Source organism: Rhamphochromis sp. 'chilingali', assembly GCF_963969265.1.
Source record: "Rhamphochromis sp. 'chilingali' genome assembly, chromosome: 11".
Taxonomy (NCBI): Eukaryota; Metazoa; Chordata; class Actinopteri; order Cichliformes; family Cichlidae; genus Rhamphochromis; species Rhamphochromis sp. 'chilingali'.
This window is the reverse complement of record NC_137938.1, coordinates 23,253,594-23,277,038: the sequence shown is the minus strand read 5'-3', so window position 1 is coordinate 23,277,038 and position 23,445 is coordinate 23,253,594. Positions and strand designations below refer to the sequence as shown.

General features: G+C 41.8%; 2 protein-coding genes across 2 annotated transcripts in view; both read right to left on the bottom strand.

Annotated features, from left to right (window-relative positions):
• Positions 1-13,761, bottom strand: part of celf3b (cugbp, Elav-like family member 3b) — a 33,159-nt gene extending 19,398 nt beyond the window's left edge. Inside the window, exons 1-4 of the mRNA XM_080895685.1 lie at positions 13,068-13,761; positions 12,761-12,791; positions 12,060-12,303; positions 10,001-10,083 (exon numbers count right to left, since the gene is read on the bottom strand). Coding sequence (XP_080751811.1) covers positions 10,001-10,083; positions 12,060-12,204 — 228 coding nt within the window. The 5' untranslated portion in view covers positions 12,205-12,303; positions 12,761-12,791; positions 13,068-13,761. The remainder of the gene's footprint in view (positions 1-10,000; positions 10,084-12,059; positions 12,304-12,760; positions 12,792-13,067) is intronic.
• A 4,209-nt stretch (positions 13,762-17,970) lies between these two features.
• Positions 17,971-23,445, bottom strand: part of adamtsl4 (ADAMTS-like 4) — a 35,919-nt gene continuing 30,444 nt past the window's right edge. The window contains exons 9-17 of the mRNA XM_080896681.1: positions 22,174-22,339; positions 21,385-21,651; positions 21,109-21,238; positions 20,511-20,715; positions 20,097-20,270; positions 19,676-19,855; positions 19,360-19,539; positions 19,114-19,261; positions 17,971-19,031 (exon numbers count right to left, since the gene is read on the bottom strand). Coding sequence (XP_080752807.1) covers positions 18,901-19,031; positions 19,114-19,261; positions 19,360-19,539; positions 19,676-19,855; positions 20,097-20,270; positions 20,511-20,715; positions 21,109-21,238; positions 21,385-21,651; positions 22,174-22,339 — 1,581 coding nt within the window. The 3' untranslated portion in view covers positions 17,971-18,900. The remainder of the gene's footprint in view (positions 19,032-19,113; positions 19,262-19,359; positions 19,540-19,675; positions 19,856-20,096; positions 20,271-20,510; positions 20,716-21,108; positions 21,239-21,384; positions 21,652-22,173; positions 22,340-23,445) is intronic.

Here is a 23,445-nt window from a genome sequence, read left to right as displayed (position 1 = left end):
ACGTTTGTGTAATGTGGTCACTTAAAGCTCCAGTATTGCCCTGTGGTCAGAGGAAAATGGCCATTATTCAGATACGAAGTTGGAGTGTGGCTAGAGGGGGGACCTCAGAGCGGAGGTCATACCCCAGGTGCAACCAAAGTCCTGTCATCCCCTTGCCTGCCTAATCACATACACACATATTCAGACACACACCAGTGGCCCCCTCTGACAGATGTCTCTGTTTAAATTGACAGAAGTGCGCCCTGACTCCCTCCCACTCCTCCACCACCCAGAAAAAGCCCTTTCTTCTGCACACCACCCGCCTGCCCCTTCCTCCACGCTCATTATGGGAAACTCTTGTCTTGTTTCCTCCTTCTCTCTAACCCGAACTCCTCTACTCCTCCCCTGTCTCACCCTTCCCCCCTCCCCGTCTATACACCCCTATTCATGCCAAACCTCTTCACGGCCCTCCTCCACTCCGCTTAACCTCCCCTTTCATTCACACAAATTCACACATTCATTCACCCCCCCCCCCCCCCCCCCCCCCCCGGCATGGTCCTGTTCTATACGTCCGCCTCAGTATAGACACATAAATATTACATGCTGAGACACCATGTCTGGATTGCAAGCTGTAGCTTTGAGAAAGACAGCCTCACATGGACATGGACAAAATAAAAGATGCCAACTCATGCCAAAGCATGCCATGCCATGAAAATCTATGCAAGACGGAGTGTTAGGAAGAGTAAATTAATTCAAGTAAAAAAAAAAGGGGTGATCACTGATGAAAGCCCGATCCAAGAACAAATGCTGAGATCTGCTAAGGTCACCGCATTTAAGTGATCCTCGCATACTCTGATTTCTGACAATTGTTTTCTACTCTGAAATGCATTTGTTTTATTCAAATGGGAAAGATAATCCTCTTGTAAGCTTACAATAATCAGTCAAATGTATTTCCAGTTTCTATCTGCATTAACGTGGAACATCTATCTTATTTTGTAAAGGTTTCTGCTCACTAAAGCCTTCCCCCCAAGCAAAGTCTTTTTTTAAGTGGAGGGAATTTACTCAAGTATAAATTTATTATGCCTGCAAACCTGAATTGGATGAGTGGAAGAAAACAGATGGATGGATGGATAAATATATTTTTCTATATGCACCTTTAATATATTGCCTTGACACATCATGCTTACTTGCATAGCCGCCCTAAAGGGCCACTTTCAGCCAGGAAAAAACAGTTCTCTATTTTAAATATGAGGATTTTAGTGTCAGTGGGCAGTTTACAATAAGCCAATGTGTGAACCCAAGATTTAAATAGCTACAAAAAAGCTGTGCTTGTGCAAGTTTTGAAGCAAACTTCACAAAATTACAACTCAGGTCTTTTCATTCAGTGAACATGGACACAAGGCTGTGCTAAAGCTGTCTGGCTTTACAAAGCAGATGGTGTGTGATATGGACTCAACTTTACTGCTACTTTAGAGTTCAGCATCTGAGAGACACACGGCCTGGTAATCATCCATCCACACAAATATCATTTTACAAACAGGCCAACACATGAAGGTCCTTCTGTGTTTATTTTGTTCAGGTAGTACTTATGAGGACCAAAATCTGTTTACACTGGTAAATCACAGAAAGCAGCCTCTATAGCCATGTGCCAATGATTTTCATTAGCAGAGCCTAAGATTAGAACATTTATTGCTTATGGTTGTGTGGTTTTATTTTAGGTTTTATTTCTTTTTTATGATGACATTAAAGTCTGTGTGTAAGCTCATAGGCAAAAATAATACTAATAATAACAATACTGTGACATAAAACGAAACCACCAGAATCTTAAAAACGACCATACATATTTCATACCACCCAGCACTAGCTTAAGGTTAAGGTAAGTCTCTAGGAAATGAATGTAAGTCATTGTAATGTCCTCTGGAGTCATGTATAAACAACAGTGTGTGTTGGAGTATGTGTGCATGTGTGTGTATGTGTGTTAGGTCTTAAAGAGGCAGGCGCTCTCCAGGGTCAGGTTTTTATTAGGCTATGATTAGATTCTGCCTCATTTTTGTTGTGAAATATGAGGCAGGCACTTTTTCTCTGCCCATGTTTCATGCAAAAATGTACCCACATGCACACTTACAAACACACACACACACACACACACACACACACACACACACACACACACACACACACACACACACACACACACACACGCATGCACAGAGCAAAGACTTTTGTTTTAAACAAACAAGCCAAATCCCTCCCCTCACAAACACCCTTCTGCTCTGCATATCCCCTCTGCATCACTCTCTCCAGCTCCTCCTCTTTTTGTCTACTTCTTGTACACACACACACACACACACACACACACACACACACACACACACACACACACACACACACACACACACACACACACACACAATTTTACACCTGTCCCTCTACTCCCTTCCCATCCCACACACAGCGAGGATAAAAATAGAGAAACAGCACGAGGGAGGGGGTAAGCGATACACATCACAAACCCCATCAGGAGGGGAGAGATAGAGGGAGAGGAGGGAGAGACAGAGAGGAAATATAGAAAGAGAGAGAGAAACTGAGAAAGAGAGAGATTTGGGGTCTGTTCTAAATTGGAAGTGTAGCAGTAAGCAGTGAAGGGGAATAGTAAACAGTGCTGCTGACCACATAAATATGCTAAATTAGCCTACAAAGTCGCCCTAGTGGATAATTGCTCATCATAGCTTTGCCCCACAGGGAGGCTGTCTGCCAAGCATCTTAGATTCCACATGGAAACACACACAGGACGTACACAACATGGACACATTCTAAGTGGATCTGATAAACATCAACTAAAAGTAGTGGTTGATGTATACCTGAAGAGATCGCATCTATCTTCCCAGGCACACTACTGACATACTTAAAGGGAAAAGCGATTATTTATGGTGATATTTCCAATGTTGGTTCTTTTTCTTGGGCTGCCCTTAAAAGAATGAAGTGACACTAATTATTAAGAAGAGGCTGCTGTTTCTGCACCGTCTAACCATCTGTGTCTGATCTCATCAATACTATACATACACAGGATGTTGTGGAAGTCAGTTCAGTTTCCACGGTTTTGATTTTTGATTTGACTTAATAAAATGCTTAGCAGCTATAGACGTGTTTCCAGGATCAAGCCTTAACCCTGAAAATACTGTAGTTAAATTTACACCATCAAACAGCATATTGCTTATAACCCTGCCAGTGTCATTATGACTGACACCTGACAAACCATGTTTTTGTTCTGTATTTCTCCACAACATAAGTTTAGGGGTGCCAGCGAGAGCTTAGACCTCACAGAATTAGTAAAATCCCAACACTTTTCCAAGATCCAGCATTAACTCTAAAACAACCAGCGATGCACCGGTGCATCATGCTGTTCACATCAGTTCTCTGTTGTTCTGATTTCCAGCTCATGCATGACGCAGCAGCACACTGTTTGTTAGTGTGAGACCTAATGTGGGGAATGGGGGAAAGTAACAGCAAAGCGTTCAGAGTTTGGAGGGATTTCACACTGCTACACTCTTTGTGTGTTTGAAAAAGTTTTTTTCTTTTACTTCACTGCTAACTTTGATGAAGTGAGTCAACATTTACAGTCTTGGACTGTTCTTTTGTTGAGAAAAAAATGTTTAAGTATAGCCTGATGTTATTTTATGAATAAAGGAAGGATTCCTAGTCTCTTCCTCACAGTGAGGATTACAGCTTATTAATTTAAGGCTGGTATCGGATCAGTGCTCATTATCAGTAGAAACCGAAAGCCAAGGTAACTGTGTCATATCGGAAATGAAAAAAGCTGGATCAGTGCTCAGTGTCAGACTAAATGTATTTAATCAATATCACCACTACAAACTTTTATTCTACTTTTTATTCTACTCCTCTGTAGTATCTCTTTTGTTAAGTACTGGTGGTGCTTCTTCTGGCTTTATAATAATTCATTAGACATTCAGTGTGTCACAGAAAGTACATCGTGTATGTGTGTGTGTGTGTGTGTGAGAGAGAGAGAGAGAGCTTCAGTTTGGCTCTAATCAAAAAACAGGGAGCAGAGTGCTGCCTTGAGAGCAGTGAAGCATGACAACACACACCTGGTAAGCTGCTTATCACACTTTAATTTCACCTACATTGAGATCTGCGGATGTCGGCGTGACCAAACAGATGTGTGTGTGTGTGTGTGTGTGTGTGTGTGTGTGTGTGTGTGTGTGTGTGTGTGTGTGTGTGTGTGTGTGGGTGTGTGTGTGGGTGTGTGTGTGGGTGTGTGCAAGCAGGTAGACGTATGTGTGTGTACAAACAGTTGTGTTTGAAGTAGCACAAAGATGAAGGGAGCGATAAACACAAAGAGAAGAGAGAGTGCAGATTAAATGGAGAGAGAGATATCGACAACAAAGAACAAAAGAAGCAGATAAGAGGAGAGATATGGGAGGAAATACAGCAGCAGTAGGGCTGCAGAGAGAGAGAGCGATAGATGGAGAGCAGAGGGAGATACGAGGTTAAAATCTAGCCAGGCTGGGAGGGAAGTGTGGCCTGATGAACAGCGACAGAGGGAGGGAGAGATGCATGGGGGATTAGGATGAAACAAGGATACTCTAAATTTGATGTTTGCATGAGCACGAGTGTGCCTGTGTGTATGACAGTGTCTTTTACCGGTGTACGTGTAAGCAAACTATGACTGAGCTGTGTGTCTGTTAGTGTCTCCAATGAATGTACAAGAAATACAAGCTTTTTAACTTACATAAAAAACTGTCAAAAATGAAAGAAAAGATGTGAGAAAAAAATTATATAACCAGGCAACAAATCAACATGTCAAACTAATTATACTGTAGAAATATTCTGACTGCAGGCATAATTATTATTAAGGAGAGAAGAATATGTATCCAAAATGTCGCCTGTGCATTGTGCTAGATTGCAGTGGTCCACACACTCTTTGGGGATGACATGTCCTTCTAATGGTTATCCTGGATTTGTTCACTGGAAGCTGAGCCTTCACCTCTGACCTCGGACACATGGTATCACCCAAGTGCTACAATCTCTCTGAAATAACAAGACCCACACTAGCTGCAAAGCCAGCCAACAGTGTATTTCTGTGGATTATCAAAGCTTTTAACTTAAATAAATCCATGAAATATATGTACTGAGGTTTTGTCTTACTATTGTATGAATTCATTTCAGCTATTCTACTTTATTTAAGCTATTTTGTGGAATTTATTTGGCTGCTTTGATAGAATAATTTCTCGGCTGTTGATTTGATATATTTTAGCCTTTAAAATCGAGCATCCACTACAGTATGGCTCTTTTTGCAGAAGTAAAAGTGGTTCCTTGAATGAGACACCTTTAATAAGATATCTACAAAATAAGACCAGGAATACATCTGTGGGGGCAGGCTTTTACGACACTAAATATTTATATTATTTGCATTTGGGAATAATGAGGAAACCCCTGCATGCACATATGAATTTAATCTTCATGTGAAAACAAATGCTAATATGTGGCGGATAAACATAAGCGCTTTCACATGGATGTATCCCAGAGGGAATCTTTGCACCACATCTAATACACCAAAACATCTGTGTGCTACAGCAGGACTTTAATAGTGGTTCCACTGTTAAATTTCTGCTACTGTGACAAATATCATGTACTATCTTGCTCCCTCCCTCTCGCTCTCTTCTTGTCATGCTCCCTCGTCGCTTCTCATTCCCTCTGTGTCCAAATTAAACACAAGGCGCAGGACACTCTGATAAGGCCATCTGTTCGTATCTCCCTCTCTCAATCCCTCTGCACTTTTTCTTCTTACTCCGTCTGACAGTCTATCGCCCCTTGCTGAAACTATAGAGCACACCTCTATGCATTTCTCTTCTTCTTTTCATTTCTCTACTGGCTGATCAGAGCATTAAATCCCATCGGTGAGTGGCAGGCAGGAGCAGTAACACTCTGTAGCGTTGGACTTGTCATCGAACGTTTAATTGCTAGGCCGTGGGTGTAAAAGCAACACATCAGAGTGTGTGATGCTACAGCTCAATTAAAGTTGTATGAGGTGCCCGACGTTCCTCCGCCGCCTGCAGTTTAGAGTGATCCCGAGATTCACACGCATACACACATATACACACAGACCTCAGCCCTTGTGCCTCACAGGGAGCTCAGAATCTGACTATGAAAATGAGTTTGTGATAAACTCATCACAAAGCTTAACAAATAGAGCCGGCAAAGAAGAAGAGTAGGGGAGGGGGGGGGGGGGTTGAAACGGTCAAAGGGGTCAACTAATCAAGAGGAGGGGAAATGAGACGAGGGGTAGAGGAACTGCGAGGGGGAGGGTGGAGGAGGGAGATGGCGCGCGCGTGAGAGAAGGAGGACTTAGAAGGGTTACCATTAATGACTGTGAAATGAGAATCCAAGGAGGAAGCGCTAGTGTGCAGTGAGAGAAAAAAATGAGTAAAAGACAGCAGGGAGGGAAAAGGAGGGATGAGAGAGGAATACCATGAAATGAAAGGGTTCAGGCTAGTGTAATATTCTACTGCTGTAGAGAAACTGGAAGACGTCAGGAAGAGGAGTTGAACACAGGACAGAGGGGATTTGAGAGTGGGGGGGGTGCGGAGATGAAATTGAATGAGAGAGAAAGCATATGGCAGGTCTGGGGAAATAAAAGGAAGAATACGGAAGAGATGAAAAAGCATTTCTTAAGGAGAGAAAAGAATGGGACAAAGGGAGGATGTGTGAAAGAGAGTGAAAAATCTTCTTAAGTCATTTCTAAATCCCGTCAAAGAAGTCAATATAGGCAAGGGAACGGAGACGAGGGAGAAGGGAGACATGCGCAACGCAGTCTCACGGCAGTTCCCGAAACAGTCACAAGCTCTAATCTATTAACTTGCGTTTCTGTAAACGAATTTTCCAGCTTTTCTGTGGTCCTGTACTCAGATTTCCTGTCCTTACATTTTTGTTCTGCTAGTCTCGGACGTACTGATTTATGTTTGGGTACAAAAAGTTCATATTTTCCACTTTTAAAAGAAAAAACAAAATTTCACCGGTCACACCAGAAACTTTGTTTCGAATCTTGCATGTGACAGATTTTTAATCATTTGTCTTATTTTTTAAGATGTTATCTATTTAAAATACAATAGCTTTTGGTATTAAAAACAGCCTGGTTAGGTTTAGCGATTTAAACTGTGATGCGCCAGCCAGAGATTTTCAGAGTTTCAGAGATAATGGGAGAAATAATCGCCGGAAGGTCAAAGTGGCCGGATCCCAAATTGTCACTTTCAAGGAGTTCTTTAATGTTTTTAGTAACCAAACGCCACTTACAAAGAAATGCACAACTAGCGAATTGGATATTTAAACTACTGGGATAGGTTTGGAAAAATGGAAAATTTTCTTGGATTTCACACAAAGCATATACTTAGCACTGAAATACAATAGTTTCAAAGTCGTGCTGACAACAATATTTGTGTCCATGATCAGGAACAAACAGATTTTTCACAGTTTGGCACGAGACCGGGTTGACACACAGGTTTCAGTGGTTAGTGAAATGTGATAGCAGAGCTAAACCTTAGCTGCTCTATACAAAGTTACCAAAGCCAAGAATCAAAGTATAGAATTAAATGGAGACATTTAATTTAATTTAGTTAATCGCTTTAAAATGTTATCATTCGTTAGCTGTAGTCACCAAACCAGTGTCATGGCTCTGGATATTTGTTAAATATGACTGAGCTGTGCTTCTTGTTTTGATTTCATTACTATATTAGTATTGGAGACAATTTTGATTCATTTATTTTAACTGGGCTTTGGGTCCTCTTTTGAGATTAATACATGTCTGTTCGTGTGTTTTTAGTTTAGGTAGTGTTTCTTCATTTTCTCTCTCTCTCTATGTCTTGATGACTTTTTCCTCCTGTGCTTTCCTGTCTCTGTCTTTTTGTTTAGTACCCTTTCATACTCAGTCCTATTTGTCTTTTGTTTATTGTTTTACTCTGAATGCTAATTTTGTGTCTTGTACTAGTTTTACTTTCTGGTCTTTTCCCCCCTAGATCGCCTGCCCCACCCTAACCGTCCTCACCCATCGTTGACCGTTTTCATCTGTGTATATTTGTGTAGTCCTGTCTTCCCCTTCTTGTTTCCATATTCTCTTGATTGATTCCCAGGCTCTTTGAGTTTATTTTTTTGAATTTGCGTGTCACTTCCCTTTTAGGGCTTTTTATGTCAACCAAACTAAAGACTCGACTTTTGTTACTTCCCTCTACTTCAGTGGCTGCACTTTGGTCCTCATTCCAACCCCAAACGACATCCAGAGTGATTAATGAGGCTGCTGATGGAAATATTTGTGAGTGCTTCAACTAAAGGGAAGTGTTGATGACAAACTGTGTCAGCCCCTCATTTACTGCTATTCATGAACCAATTCACTGAGCTCAGACATGCTAAAATTCTTGCAAGTGCTTCATTATGAACACTTCTGGCTCAAATTAGACAGAATAAGTGATCCAACCGGAAACCAAGACACACCAAATGCAGAAAAAGTTATGCTTTTCATGAAGAGTCCAGGCCTATATCAGCCCACGAATGCCACACCCTTGTTTCAGCACCAGCCTTCCTCAGGGGAGTGGTGCTTCTGATTGTTACATGCTGACTCTTTAGTAAATCTTTGCAGCTAATGAGTATCCGCCCTGCAAATGTTTCCTCTGTGTGTCCAGAATATCTATCACAATTTATCTGGAAATTTGCAGCAATTATGTTCTTGTAAGTCAGCCGTATAGATGATTTCCCTTTTGCGCTTAGAGACATCACAGAGGAATGTAGAGAAACTAAGAATGAGTTAAAGGACAAAGGGCAGTGCACACAAGAAAAGGGAGACACAGCAGACAGCAGAAAGGTGATTATGAAAAAAGGTCAGGCTTCTTAGCAGTCTCTAATTGGATTACTGTCACTATAGTGTGTTTGTATAGGTGACTGCGAATGTGTGACTGCATAGAGGTTCAAAAAAAGCATGCATGACTGCAATATGTATGCAGAGATTTCATGCTTGTGTGTGTCACAACACTTCCCTTCCCCCAACGCCTTTTCCTCACGCTCTTTTTCCACAGTTTTTTTCACACAGATCTTATCAACACTCTGGCTCAGGAAGAAGGTGCATGAAGTGAAATTCTGATCATTAGCAAGTCAACGAACAGAGAATTCGAGAGAATGCTAGCGCCTCAGAGATGGTAGAAGCACGCTTACTATTCTGTTCTAAATGGTGGAAATTGGGAGTCGGATAAAACTGGGAAAATGCCATTTCGATTAAACGCTTCGTATTTTAGCCACACAGTGTGCAAAAATACAAAATGCTCCAAAACGCATACTGTAATATCTGTTTTTAACTGCAGTGGAAATCAGGTCAGAGAGGGAAGAAAAAGAGAGAGAGAGAGAGAGAGAGAGAGCGGGAGTGACAGAGAGGTAGAGCCTGCGAGACAGACACCGCTCTCGCAGTTTCCCATCCATAATGAACACCGTCCTACCCCGGCCCCGGTGCAGCGCACAATCCCTCACTGGAGCGACCGGAGGGAGACTGGGATGAGACAAAGGGGAATGGCCACATTAATTACATACACTCTCTAGGCAGGAGCTATCACCGGAGGCTAACGCAGGAGCCGACAGAGAGATGGAGCGACAGAGAAAGATAGAGAAATGGAGATGATAATGCTTACGGAGTACCCTATGTGTCTCCAGCGAGAGGGAGTGTTTGTCCTTAGCAGCAAGACGCCTGCCGGCTGCTGAGTTATGTCAGTGTTACTAATGGGAGCTGAACCTCCAATCACACAAACGCACACTGATGCGAGGCCACTTTTGTGTGTGTGTGTGTGTGTGTGTGTGTGTGTGTGTGTGTGTGTGTGTGTGTGTGTGTGTAAATTGGATGACAGAGTCTGTATGTTTGCTACAACAGGAATGTACATGGAAGCTTGTGTGTATTGTTACATAAGTGTTAAGTGTGATTTATCTGGGGATGTTTATGTGTGTGTATTTATGTCTGTTGATGTGCACTTACCCCTGGTAGTGTTTTCTGCTCATGAAGAGCGCTCTGGGCTTTCAGCGCAGACTCTCTCGCACAGTACGTCAGAAACGCACATCCTGTCAGACAGAAAGAGGCAGAGAACGAGAAAGAGAGAGGGAGAGAGTAATGGTAGAAAAGGTCAGGGTACGGCTCTAATATTTGTCATCCTCTATCTCTGTCTTTATCAGCCGGGTCTCAGAGCAAAACGTGAAATAGTCACCAAAAAAAGTAATGTATTTGTTCATGTTCACGGACACAAATTGTCATTGTTTTTCAAGACAGTTGGCACAACTTTGAAGGTAATGTTTTTTTAATAGGAGGTATATTTCATGTCTGCAGCCCCGAGTCTGGACTGGGGCTTTGTCACCCTGGCAACCAAGACAACAGGGCGATGTGATGCACTTTAACCCAAACCTTGATCTTTCTCTAAACATAATCAATTCGGCTTTTAAAGACAATTAATAATGTATGACACAAATTAACTGTAAATATCTGTCTCGTTTCTGACTTAAACTGTGATCTCTGGTATAAGCGGGGAAATGATTCCCTCTGCCACAAACCCCTTCAGTCTCCGAATGTGGACAAATCACTACACATGACACCAAACAGATTAAAAACAAAAAATGTGTGCAAGACATGAAGAAATGAAACATTGGTGTCCAGGAACATGAATAAATACATTAACGATTATGACTACTTCACCACTGCCTTGAGACTGTATTGTTATATTGCACCCCCCCACACACACAAACATACACACACACACTCTCCGTCATCATCCATTTAAATCTTTTAAATGTTGTCTTTTCTAATACCTTTCCTGATTACTTGTCATCATATATTCTGGATATACGCGTGAAGATTAAAATATTGATATATAATCATGCATTGTACGGTAACTATGCTCCCTAATGATGTTACTCTAGAGCAGAAGAGGACACTCCACGGCACGGCACATCTCAGTACGGCACGCCACGAGTCAGCACACATGACAGCACCACAGACGTGTGCGTGGGGCTAACAAGGCCTTGCAGGCTTGCCACTGTCAGGTTCTTGCCCTATACCAACCACTATGCATGCCTCACGATCACTCCAGATACACTCCCTCTGTTTTCCTACGTGTTGTACCTGTGTCTGTGTGTGTGAGGGAAGGGTGGGTAGTAGAGCTGGCTGCCCAGAGCTGTTTACTACACCTGTCACCAGCACTAAGACAACAAGATTAGCAGCAGGTTAGCATCCCAGTGACATCTCAGACGGGCTCATGTAGATTCAGATTAGAGAAATGAAGTTAACATTCACGGAGTGCGCATCTCGGGATTTAATGGTGCCATGAGATTAAAAACAAAAAGAAAAAAGAAATACAAAGAATGATAAGACACACACCTGACATGGCACTCGGATCAGTACATGGCACACACACACATAGACACACATGCATCTTATGGTCCATCTCATTGCTTTTAAGAGCGGCTTACTGTGGCTGTGGGGAATCTCAAAACAACAGATTCTTTCCCTTGTGTCACCCTAGCTTACAGCCCCATTACACTGATTGGAGCATACAGTCTAATCTGGCTCATAACACAAAGGACCCCAGGTCAGTGTGTGTGTGTGTGTGCATGTGTGTGCCTGAATGGGTTTTGCTACAGTAGAAAGTTATTTTTCATTCATGGCATCTATCAGGAGATCCTTATTTCCACTCTTTATCATATATTATAAAACTTTTTATCACATTCTTTTTCCGCCTGTGGAGCACAAGCTTTACAAATTGGAGTAAATTTTTAAATACATTAGGCACCCGATTGTTTTATGAAGCATGCTGCTGCAAAACAGCGAGTTCGCTCGCAGTGTACGGGCAGTAACTGAGTTTGCTTGCTCGTCTTCGGGATCTCATGCCTGAACTCAAAATGAAGACACGAAGGCACTGTGACAGTTTCCATGGATACATGTGACATACACGCAGAAATATTTTCACTCATCTATCTGCCTCTGTGTCGCACATCTATCAAGCACCGGAGGCATCTTTTTAACTCTGGGTTACGAAGGCAGATCCTACCTTTGTGCATGCCAGTGTATTTGTCCTTAATCACAGTTAGCTCATAGATCTTGCCGAACTGCTCAAAGATAGGCTTGAGGTCCTTCTCCTCCAGATTACGGGGAATCTGCCCCACAAACAACTTGATGGCATCAGCCTCCTTCATCGGGACAAAGTGGAGAGGACAACTGGGTACTGCAGGGCTCAGGGGCAAACAGATCGGGAGCAGCTATCCCTGGAGAGGAGCGACTGATGCTGGAGGAGTCTTTGGGACATAGCCAGAAACATGGGAGAGGAAAAGAAAACAATTGAAAAATAACTATTATTATCCTTAGAATATTTATTTATATAATAATAATTCATTTTCACAGATTTATATTACAGTAGGATACTTTCCTTGGTTATTTTACCCTATAAAACATTTATCACATGTGTTATAGTATTAGCCAAATTGCAATTGTAATTTTGTAAAAAGATTATAAATTCCAGATCAAATGTCTTCATGAATATATTTAATAATAAAATACATGCATCCATTACGTTAAAGAAAAAGAAACTATAGATAATTTGTGTATTTAGTGCCCACGCTGATGACAAAGGGCCCCAGTTGCTTCCGGTAAAACAATTATGCAAATGTTAATTAGCCAATCAAAAAACAATAATAGCACTTTTTGCTCCAATTAAAAATATATGAAAAGAAAATATGTATGCAGATGCGTTACCTTTCCGTGGATAAACGGCGTTCAGGATCCGCTACACATAAAAAAAAGAAGAGGAAACAGTGTGACTGGGGATAAAACATTGCAATAGAGCGGTTTCTTTGTTTAGCCAGCTGTAGGTTACAGCATACACACGGATGTCATGGGGCTCCCTTGCTCTTTGTCCGATCACCCACCCACCCCCCCCCTCCTCAATGTACACACACACACACGCACACACATATATATAAATATATTTATATATATAATACTCTCGTCATAACAAAACAAGACGTGGGAATATACAGGCTGCACACGTCAAAGCTCTTACCGTTTGTACTGTACGGCCGTGCAGAGTGTTTCCTGAGCAGATCAGAAATTAAAGAGGGATGCTCAGTCGGGTTGTTGTCCTCACACCGCGCTCTATCTCTCCGTGCGGTCCGCCTTCTTCCCCTCTCTGGATGCTCCCCGCTCTTTGTGCCTGCCGTGCTGTGTGTGTGTTTGTGTTTATCCTCCTCCTCTCTCCTCGGTGTGTAATACTATAGATTCGCCTTGTGTTTTTACAAAAACAAAAAACAAACAAAAAAAATCCACAAAAAATCCCGGTGTTCCCGGTCTTCGGGTGTGGAAGTGACGGAGAAGAAGTCCTGGCAGCAGGTGAGCTCGAACACCACCGCTTTCTGCACTTAGTCCCAACCTCTCAGGGTTTACAAATCCAGAGTTATCACTTTCACCACTCTCAAGTCCTGTTATATTATAACAAAGTGATAATGGACAAAGCAGCTTCTAGAATTTGGCTAGCTTAAAACTGTTGAAACTTGATCGGTCACTCGTAACGGGATCTTTCAGCCTTGTCGTTATTGTTCTAACCGTTAATGGGGAGCTGCTCTTACTATTTTCTGTTTCTTGTAGCGACCGGCCCGTCCGACGGTTCTATGGCTTTTAACGTCCTAAAGCTACCGGTGTCTCTCTACTCTCTGTCTCCCCCTCCCCCTCCTATCTCCAAAGCGGTTGCTAGCGCGTGACGTCAGCCGCGGGGACGGTCAATAACAATCCTCTCGTACACACACGAAAAATAAAAATATAAATCCAGATTAAACGTCTCGGTAATCTTTTCAAGCTTTACTCAATAACTTGTGGATGTGTGTTCAGTATTTAAAACAAAAAGATTGTTTTAGCATTTTTAGCGCCGTGTTATCTTAGCGACTAGTTCCAGGTGACCGCTTTAAAGACGATGCCTAGCCAACTCTGTGCGCGGAGCCGCCTATTGTTCTCGCCGCGAGCCCTGGCCTTGGTGCTGAAACGAAGCTTCTTGACGTGAAGCCGAAGCGCGCCGCCGTCGTCGAGCACGCAGTCACGACTACTACAGCTGTTCACGCCCGAGCCCGAAATTCACGCTCACACCCACACAGAGTGAAATGTGTGACAGAGGGAAGAGAAATAGCTCGAGGTTGGAGTTGGCCTACTTTACAGCCTGTATTTTGGAAAACCGGCAGACACTGGGCTATTTAACTGTGATATCCCCCAAAACCCCAAACTTCCAGAGTTATCGATAACAGCACGCTCCTTATTCACATCTTTGAATTGAAAGCCAGTGTGCATGCCCGGACCCTTTAAAGGAGAGAGAGATTGAGGGAACAGAGTCATAAGGTTCATGGTAATTTACTCCCAAAGGTCACCATCTGCCTGTCTTGCATCGTGCCCTCTGTGAGCCACATTCATCCAACATATATACCCCGCCCACGCAGGCTTGCATGAAAACCCCGGTGTAAAGGGCTGTAGCCCTCTGGAACTCATAGGTCTTCCTTGCAAAAAGAAAAAGAATGAGAAGAAGAGAGTACATCCTGATTTTGCCTCTGTTCCTTCATAGTTGAGCTAAAGCATTATGAATGCTCTACCTTGCACTTGTTTGAAAACTGCTCCAAACTGTTCCAGTACCACTGGATTGGAAAATCTTTAGCTATGTTGGAGGACATAGAGAACACTTCCCCCCTAAATTAGTGGGAACTGGGGGCATGGTCAATCTGAGGGAGTTTACATTCCACAATTTAAAACATACAATCACCAGCCAGTTTGTTAGGTGCGCCCGTTCCACTGTTGGTTAACACAAATATTTAATCAGCATCTACATGGCAGCGACTAAATACCTTTTCTGGCATGTAGTGAACATTTTAGTTAGTCAAATTGAAATGGCTACTACAGAAGAGCACAGTGGATGCTCTTGTCAGTGAAGAACAGGAAACTGAGGCTACAATTCACACGGAAAACTTGACAAGAGGAGACTAGGAAAATGTTGCCTTCTCTGATCAGTCTTGGTTTCTGTTGTGACATTTGGATCACAAGGTGAGAATTTGACATAAACAACATAAAAGCATGGATTCATCATGCCAGTTCAGACTACTGGTGGTGGTGTAATGGCATGGAGAATATTTTCATGGCACATTTTAGGTACTTTGGTACCAACTGAGCATCGTTTAAATGCCACAGCCTGCCTGCTGTTGTGTCCGTCCCTTAATTACCACAATGTAGCCACCTTCTGATTTATGCTTCCAGCAAGATAACACGCCATGTCACAAAACTCAGATCATCTCAAACCGGTTTTTTGAACATGACAGTTAGTTTCACTAAAATTTCCTCCACAGTCACCAATCTCAATCCAATAGAGTATCTTTAAGATGAGGTAGAATGGGAGATTCACATTATGGATGTGCGGCCAACAAATCTGCAGCGTGTATGATGCGACCATGTAAATATGGACCAAATTGTTTCCACTGCCTGGTTGAATCTATGTATTGAAGAACTGAGGCAGTGCTGAAGCCAAAATGGGGTCCGAGCCCATTATATCGTCCATGGGAGGTAAAAGTATACATTTACATCACAAATTTCTATGTGAAATTATCACTTCTCCACCAAAAAGTTCTGAAATTATTAGAAGTTACTCGGGCTGACATTTCCAGAATTGCTGATACGGAATCAGGAAACTACACCGGCTTAAGCGATATTTAAGTTTAATGAAGGTCCTATAGTTTTTAGCATCCACTCTCTTCGTTCCTGGTTTGATTTTGCCTTATTGATAGTCCTACTCATTACACAAGCTCGTCCACTCCTAGATTTTCATCTCAGACAGCAGCTGACCTTGGCAGGGTTTCCTTAAAGACACTTCCTATCTGAAACATCACATTACACACACACACACTCACTCAAGATTTTATAAAGAGTATAATAAATAAATATGTAAATAATAATCTTTGTGTGTTTCCATGATTTTTCTGCCTTGTAATACTAATTGTACTACAGCACATATATGATTAGAGTGTCATTTGTGTTATGTTGGTCAGATGTTTATTATTATTATTGTCATTACACAAAAATTGGAATTTAAGACTCATCTAGGGTGAAAAGTGAAATAAAACACTCGTGTTCATTCAATATTTCGACCACAGCATACATTTTATAAAAAAACCTTTCTTTATCCATAGATGACTCACTGTGGAAGACAGCTAGGCCTGACTAAGTTGTGTAAGAGACTCAATAGCGCCACTGTTTGGACAAAAGTGGCAAATTCACCCTTGTTCAGTGGACCAAAAAGAAACACACACGCCTTGATTTCTCTGTAATTTCCGTTTTATTTAAAATGAAGCTTCAAGATAATAACTCCTCCACGCTGTTTCCTGTTTTTGCATCATAAAATTGTCTGTATACTGAAAATAACAATCTGATAATCTCTTGTGGTAACAAAAAAATTGCTACAGCTCCTCAAAACAGCAAATAAATTACATGTTCTTTAGATAATAGATAAATTACTATCCTTTTTATGTTTATATATAAAATCTAATTTCTACTACAAGGGATAAGAGACAAGAATGACACATTCAAAGCCACATATGCAAAACTCACAACCACACACACACACACACACACACACACACACACACACACACACACACACACACACACACACACACACGCAATTTAAGAGCAAAAACGATTCTTTCTTCAAATGCAACATAAAATAGTTATGTGACAGTTAGATGTGAATAAATGGATTCTATAACAACACTTCTGATAACTCTACTCAGTTATAAACATAAGCACCGACTATCTTCAGAGAAATTATAGACATTAAAACATATCTCACAAATATACAGACTCTCCACCCTTGACTGGGTGTCAGTATATGTCAGAGTGGGAGGTGAAAAAGAAAATGGGAGCAAATTAAAAACAATCAAGGCCAGAGAAAGAGCATTAAACAGTACACACACACATATACAGAGGCTGCCACTTCGATATGCATTATTTATGTTTCAGGTTAAAGCAGGATCATTGCTTATGATCCCATCATATCTAGAAGCCTACATGTAAGAAAGCAACTTTTTCAGTCCCCTTAAGGTTTCCTATTATGACTTCACCTGATTTCACTAGACAGATTCAACATTCCCTCCCAAAAAGGTAATGACATAAAGATATTTTTAATAGCTTAATCATAACAATTGCAAAATCAATCATTTAGTAATTACTATTGGTTAAAGGCCACCTTCTGTATTGTCTATTAAACATATATGATCACTGGCTTTTGTTCAGCAAGATTATGCAGAAACTATGAAGCTGACTTTATGATATTGTTAAGAACTTGTCAAATTTTGGGGAGAATTTAGGTCACTTTATTTATAACTGTTAAAAATAAAGAAATCAGTTGACAGAGGATGCACACTCTGAATGTCCTTCTGGTTTGTACCGAAAGGAAATGTCATGAAAAGTACAAAACCACCAATGACTGACCAAAGAAAGCAGCAAATGCTAAAATGGATGCTAATATTATACATAGCTAACAAATAATTAAAAAAAAAAGATTAATTCAGTCAAAACCCTGAGGCTTCAGAATGGTCTAAACATTGATTTAAGGCAGATTTTTTACTCTCTGCTCTGTATGAGGTCATTGGAAGGAGATATCCTTAATATGTTCATTGTAGGCACACAGCAGGTGAAGTCCCACCCACCTGCTGTTCATGCTTGTGTTTGCACGCGGCAGCCAATCAGAAGAAAGTTGGCTTAAAGGGAGAGTGGAGCGAAACCAGCGGGCTGAAGCTGGTCCTTTAGGACTGTCAGCGTCCTACTGTCAACACTACTCTTGCTTAAGTAATGCCCTGCTGTTTATATTTTAGTGGCAAGTTAAGGTTTACATAATATCTTGAGTATGCCTAATGCATAGTTGGGAAGTGAGACTAACAATGTGATATGATACGCTTGGTTCTTGGTCAAGAAGACAATTCTACAGCAACAGCTGTCCTGTCAGTTTGTTCTTTGATATATATTTATAAAATTAAAAAAACAAACAAAGAAACAAAAAAAAAACATTTGCAATTACAAATCTTTATAGCTAGGTTTGAATTTAAACAAAAATTTCTTTGTGGGCAACCTTTGTTGTGACTGTCCCATGTCAGCTGACCTTCTTGTTCGGGAAGAGTCTCATCTCTGTCTTCCCACCCTGTTATATTTGGTCACTAACTCTTATGCCCACCCCAATCCTTTGGTTCATCTGTCCAAATACTGAGAGGACACTTGAGGAAATATTTTTGGCAAAGAGAAAAAAAATAGATAAAATATGTAAATAAAATCCTTCTAGTCTGGGAGGGTTTTTTCCACTGTAGCTCAGTGGGGCACTTGATAACAGATCTATTCCAGTAGATCTTAGCACACATGGTAATCATTCGTTTAGCACGTAATTAGTGGTATGCATGTCTGCTTGAAGATCCCGTAGATTAGGAGGAATCTTTAAATTGTTAAATTTGCTGCTGAAACACAGCTGTGTCCTCCTTTCTTTACAACCTGTAAGTCACAGAAATGAGTCTCCGAGAGTGAAAATAAGGACAATGAAATTCAATTAAACTGTGTGTGGGAAATCAGCAAACTGTTAAAGCTAACACACATAGTATATTGAAGCAAACTCAGAGGAAGGTGCAGGTTTAAGCGACTGGTACTGATAAGAGGAACTTTCACAGTGTTTTATGTTAAGATTTAGGACAAAAAAGCTAAATGTCATCCAAACGCCTTCACGTGTCTACTCTGGGCTGCTCATTTCTACAGACTTGTCATTTCTGGAGTGATTAGCCCTTTTGACCTAATCCTCCACTACTTGCGCACAGGGGCTGTCTGCCATTGGCTGGTCAGTGTCTCTTGGCACGCTGAGCACTCTGAACACAGGAGGCACAGCAGACTTTCTTGTAGTAGGTGTAGACGCAGAGTCTGGCTTGCACCACCAACTCACACTGTTGACGTACGTCTCTGCAGTTTTCATCTGTGAGCAGACAGAAGGACAGAGAGGTTGGCAGGGAGATCAAAACACACTTGATCACAGTTTTGTTGACACACGCACCGACCTGAGACTTGTGGGCTGCAGGGTATTGTGTTGCAGATTTGTTCCTGGACTGGTTTGGTGCTGGAGTCGCATTCATGGCTGTGCTTCTTCTCTGGTGTTAGACATCGAACTTCCCTCATCTGTAAGCCCTTTCCACAAGACTTTGAGCACTGAGAACAAAAACGCAGGCAGGCCAACAGTATAAATATAATCTCCACAAATCTCTGATTTTTAAAAAATATCTCTTCATTGTCCTTTCATCTCTCACCGCGCTCCACTCTGTGGTGAACCACTGTGCCTGACATGCTCCCATCTTGCACTGCTGGACTGATGCAGGCTTGTCCAGCTTAGCGCACTCAGCGTCTGGAACAACAGTAAAATCGTTCCCCATCTTCTGGACACAAATGATGTCTCGTCGCTGAGTTCCATCCCCGCATGGGACGTTACACTGGAAAAAAGACCACAAATCAGTGACATACCCAACCCTAATCAAGAATAAAGCAGCTATAGGACACAAAACACCCAAACTGTTGTGAGACCCAAACTCACAACACAAAATAAGTCTTTAGACACCACTCTCCTACCTGTGTCCAGGGGCTGCTATACCACATAGCTACTGGCACACAGGGGCCTCCGTTACATGCCTTCATCTCTGCTGGTTTGTCCCCAACACAGTCTCCTCCTTCTCCACCCTCTCTGACTCCTCCTCTGGTCAGACACACCACTTCTCTCTTTTGCACCCCAGGGCCACACTGCGCTGAACACTGAGCACACAAAGTCAGGGAACATGTTGAGGACCGATGCTAAATGCATGTTTTATTCTTTTGTTGCTGTGAGTACATAAGTAAAATTCATTTATATAGCACCTTTTAAGATAAGAATCTAATACAAGGTGCTTTACAAGGATATTAAAAATACTGCCTGTCTAAATAGATGTGTTTTCAACTGTTTTTTTTTTTAAAGCTGAAAAGTTTTTGAAAGCTGAAATGCGTGTGCATTACTTACAGTCTTTAACCAGTCTGTAAAGTACCAGTTGGTCACACAGGGACCCATGTTGCACTCCTCACTTCCCTGTGGACGGGCCCTGGAGCTGCACTCCTTCTCGTTCACCACGTCACCTTGATCGCTGACACAGCGCACACTCCTTGTTCTCTTCCCTACTCCGCAGTCCACCGAGCACTGAGGCAGAAACAGGACAAACATGAGAATATGCAGACAAACCACGAAACAAATCTTCTTTTTCTTCCCAATTATATCTTTTTTTGTAGTATTAATTATAGCTTTTTGAAATGAATGATAGTGTCTTGTTGAGACACTATACTATACAAGTGTCCCGCTTGCTGACAATGTGAGAGGGTCTGTTGTTTCCAGACAAGAACAGAGGCTGTTGCTAGCTGCATACATGTGTTGTGGACTCACCTGGCTCCAGTTAGAGCTGACCTCCCAGTGGGAGCAGAGGCGGAGCTGGCAGGGCTGTGTTAGCACTGGCTGGGTGAGGTCGGCGCAGCGCTGGGGGTGAACCATGGTGGAGCGATCGCCAAAGCTCTGCCTGCACTGAAGCTGCCTCTGCTGGACACCCGGGCCGCAGGATACACTGCACTCCGACCACGAACTTGCCTCCCAGCTGTGACAGAGGAGACAGGATCCACTTAAAAACATTTACAAGTCATTCAAGCAAAGAGACTTTTGTAAGCAGTTAGTTTCCATTCATAATTATGTTATACAGTTTGTGGAATTATCTTTAATTCTTCACAGTAACTCTTAAGCATGGCACAAAATACAGCCAACCCAAACAAATTAACTGCCATGTAGCTACTACTACTTTTTGTATGCAAAAATATGCATAAAATGTCCCTATGTTCAAGTAAAATAAAAAATCTATGCTTTCAAGCCAAGATAAATGAATATCATTTTAAAAATAAGCTGTTAAATAAGATTCAATGTATAAAAAATGCAATATAGAAATTAATTTTCTATATAACCTGTATATGAATAAGTTTATGTATAGGTTGCTCACAATGGAGGGCAGGGGTGTGTGTTACAAGGCTCCTCCTCAGGAACAGGTTTGGCTGCAGAGTCACACTTGCTCTCTGAGACCTCCTCGTCTGTATCACGGCTCACACATACGATGAGTCTATTCTGAGTACCTTAAGAGAGAGAAAGAGATGGACAGATTCTTGTACTTGCTTCCAACAACCAGAGGAGGGAGACACCACCTCATCCAAAGTAATTAAGCAGATGAGAGAATTTTTGGGGTGTAACACGTATGAAGTCCCACAATCAGAAGTCTTACCTTTGCCACAGGATGCAGAACACTCGGTGAGGCCACTTCTCTTCCACACAAATGGCGGCAGGGTGTCCAGTGGCAGGTCGGTGCGAGGGGGGATCCGAGCATTCCTATTGGGCGCAGATCCTCGTGGGCGTGACCGCTCAGGTGTCCACTGGTTCGAAGTTGGGAGCGAAAACACAGAGGAGGAGGACGAGGAGGAGGAAGGGTAAGAATGGACTGAATTGGGAGGAGGAGCAGGAACAGGGTCTTCAACTGAGACGGTGAGAGGACCTGTGAGAGAATGCCAACAAAGATGGACATTAAAGCTCAAATATAAAGGAGAACGTGACTGGGAAACACACAAGAGGCGTTATTAAGAGCGGCGAAAGTCGAAAAACATGTTGAAATGATGGAAATAAGATGAAAACATTAATGATGTCATGACGAGGTCAGCATCTCATGACAGCCAACATATGGATCAGATAGCCTCCCATCTAGGTCATCTACGCACACAAATACACACAAACACACACAAACACACTCGTGAAATAATCCCTCCCATTTGGCCCACAACCGCACCCATCATAAACCATAAAGACGTCAGTCATTCTCCCAGAATCTGCATTACAGTGATGTTTCCTTTAGTAACTTGGAAAGAATGAGTCTGGAGAGCTCCACATTGACACGGTTCAGCTATGTGCTGCACATGACTGCTGGGAAAGCTGCCATCTAGGCTACTGTACACAGCATAGAGAAAATATGGTTGTCAAACAGAAGAGAGGAGGTCAGAAAGCCGGGGTGTCATAGACTTACTGCGAAGGGGTGCCCTCGCTGGCTCTCGCTCCCTTGGTCTCTCCCTGGGTGCCTCTCTGGGCGTCTCCCGCTCTCTCTCCATTAGCCTCTCGGTCTCTCCCTCTTTTTTCTCAACCGGAATGTAATACTCATAGTCAATGCCTGGGTTGTCCTTGTGGAAGATTATCTAAAGAACAAAATGGAGCCAAAGAAGAGGGTGAAAAAAAATGCCTGAAAATCGCATTATTGATTCCCACAGAGAAATGTTCTTGTTACAGGTCAGAGGTCAGAATGAACTGGCAGGAGCTTGATATCATGCTCAAGAACCCACCCCCTACATAATCCTACAGTCTTATATATGAGATATAATCTAGTCAAGGTCATTTAGACTTAATCAGCAGGGGTCTCATTTCAAAAACATTTTGATCTGCTATACTTTGCAACTGATCCTGAGGGCCTTCAGTCACTGCTTTAGTTTGGCGGCGTCACATCTGCTTGCAGAGTGAAATTCATCTGGAAGAGCTAAGAGTCAAAATATGCTTTCTTTAAAAAAACAACAATAAAACAAACTCTGACACCTAATTCCTAGAAGGATGATTTAGAGATTAACTGAAAAGTTCAGATTTAAATATATAGCTGCTGTATCACCATTAATACACCCACGTCATTTAACCTTTTGGTGTTTTATCTGTGTTAAACAAACAAGATCTAAATGTCTGAGTTTTAGGGGTGCGAGACATTTGATTTGGCTGCTTTTGAAAAGAGTCAGAGCTGTTTCCCCTAGCTTTCAGTCTCCGTGCTAGAGTATGCTTTGCTGTCTAGTTGCTCAGTTGGCTCTAGTTGGCTTTTCCTTAACCCCCTTCATTCAAGAGCACAGGATTCATTTCCAAAATACTAAATTACCACCTGGGTCCTAAAGTCAAACAGCTGGCCTTGTGATGGAAAATCGAGTGCTGTCAGAGGCATTTCTGGGATTTTTTTTTTTTTACAATGAGGTGGCAGGAAATATGAAGTTAAAAATGTAAGGTAAGTTTTCATGCTCATGTGCAGGGCCTTAATAAAGATGTGTTACATGGAAAGGGAGCTCTCTGTGACTGTAAAACATTTAATATTGAATAGCTATTTAACAAATGGTGAAACAAACATTTAGACCTATTACTTAGGTAAGTATTGCTTATTTAAATATAAGTATTATACAAAATTAAATGTATCGTATTATTGGATTACAATTACTGGATTATAATCAGTCATGCACTTACCTTAATTTTGTAAAAGCAGATGATTTAATGACTT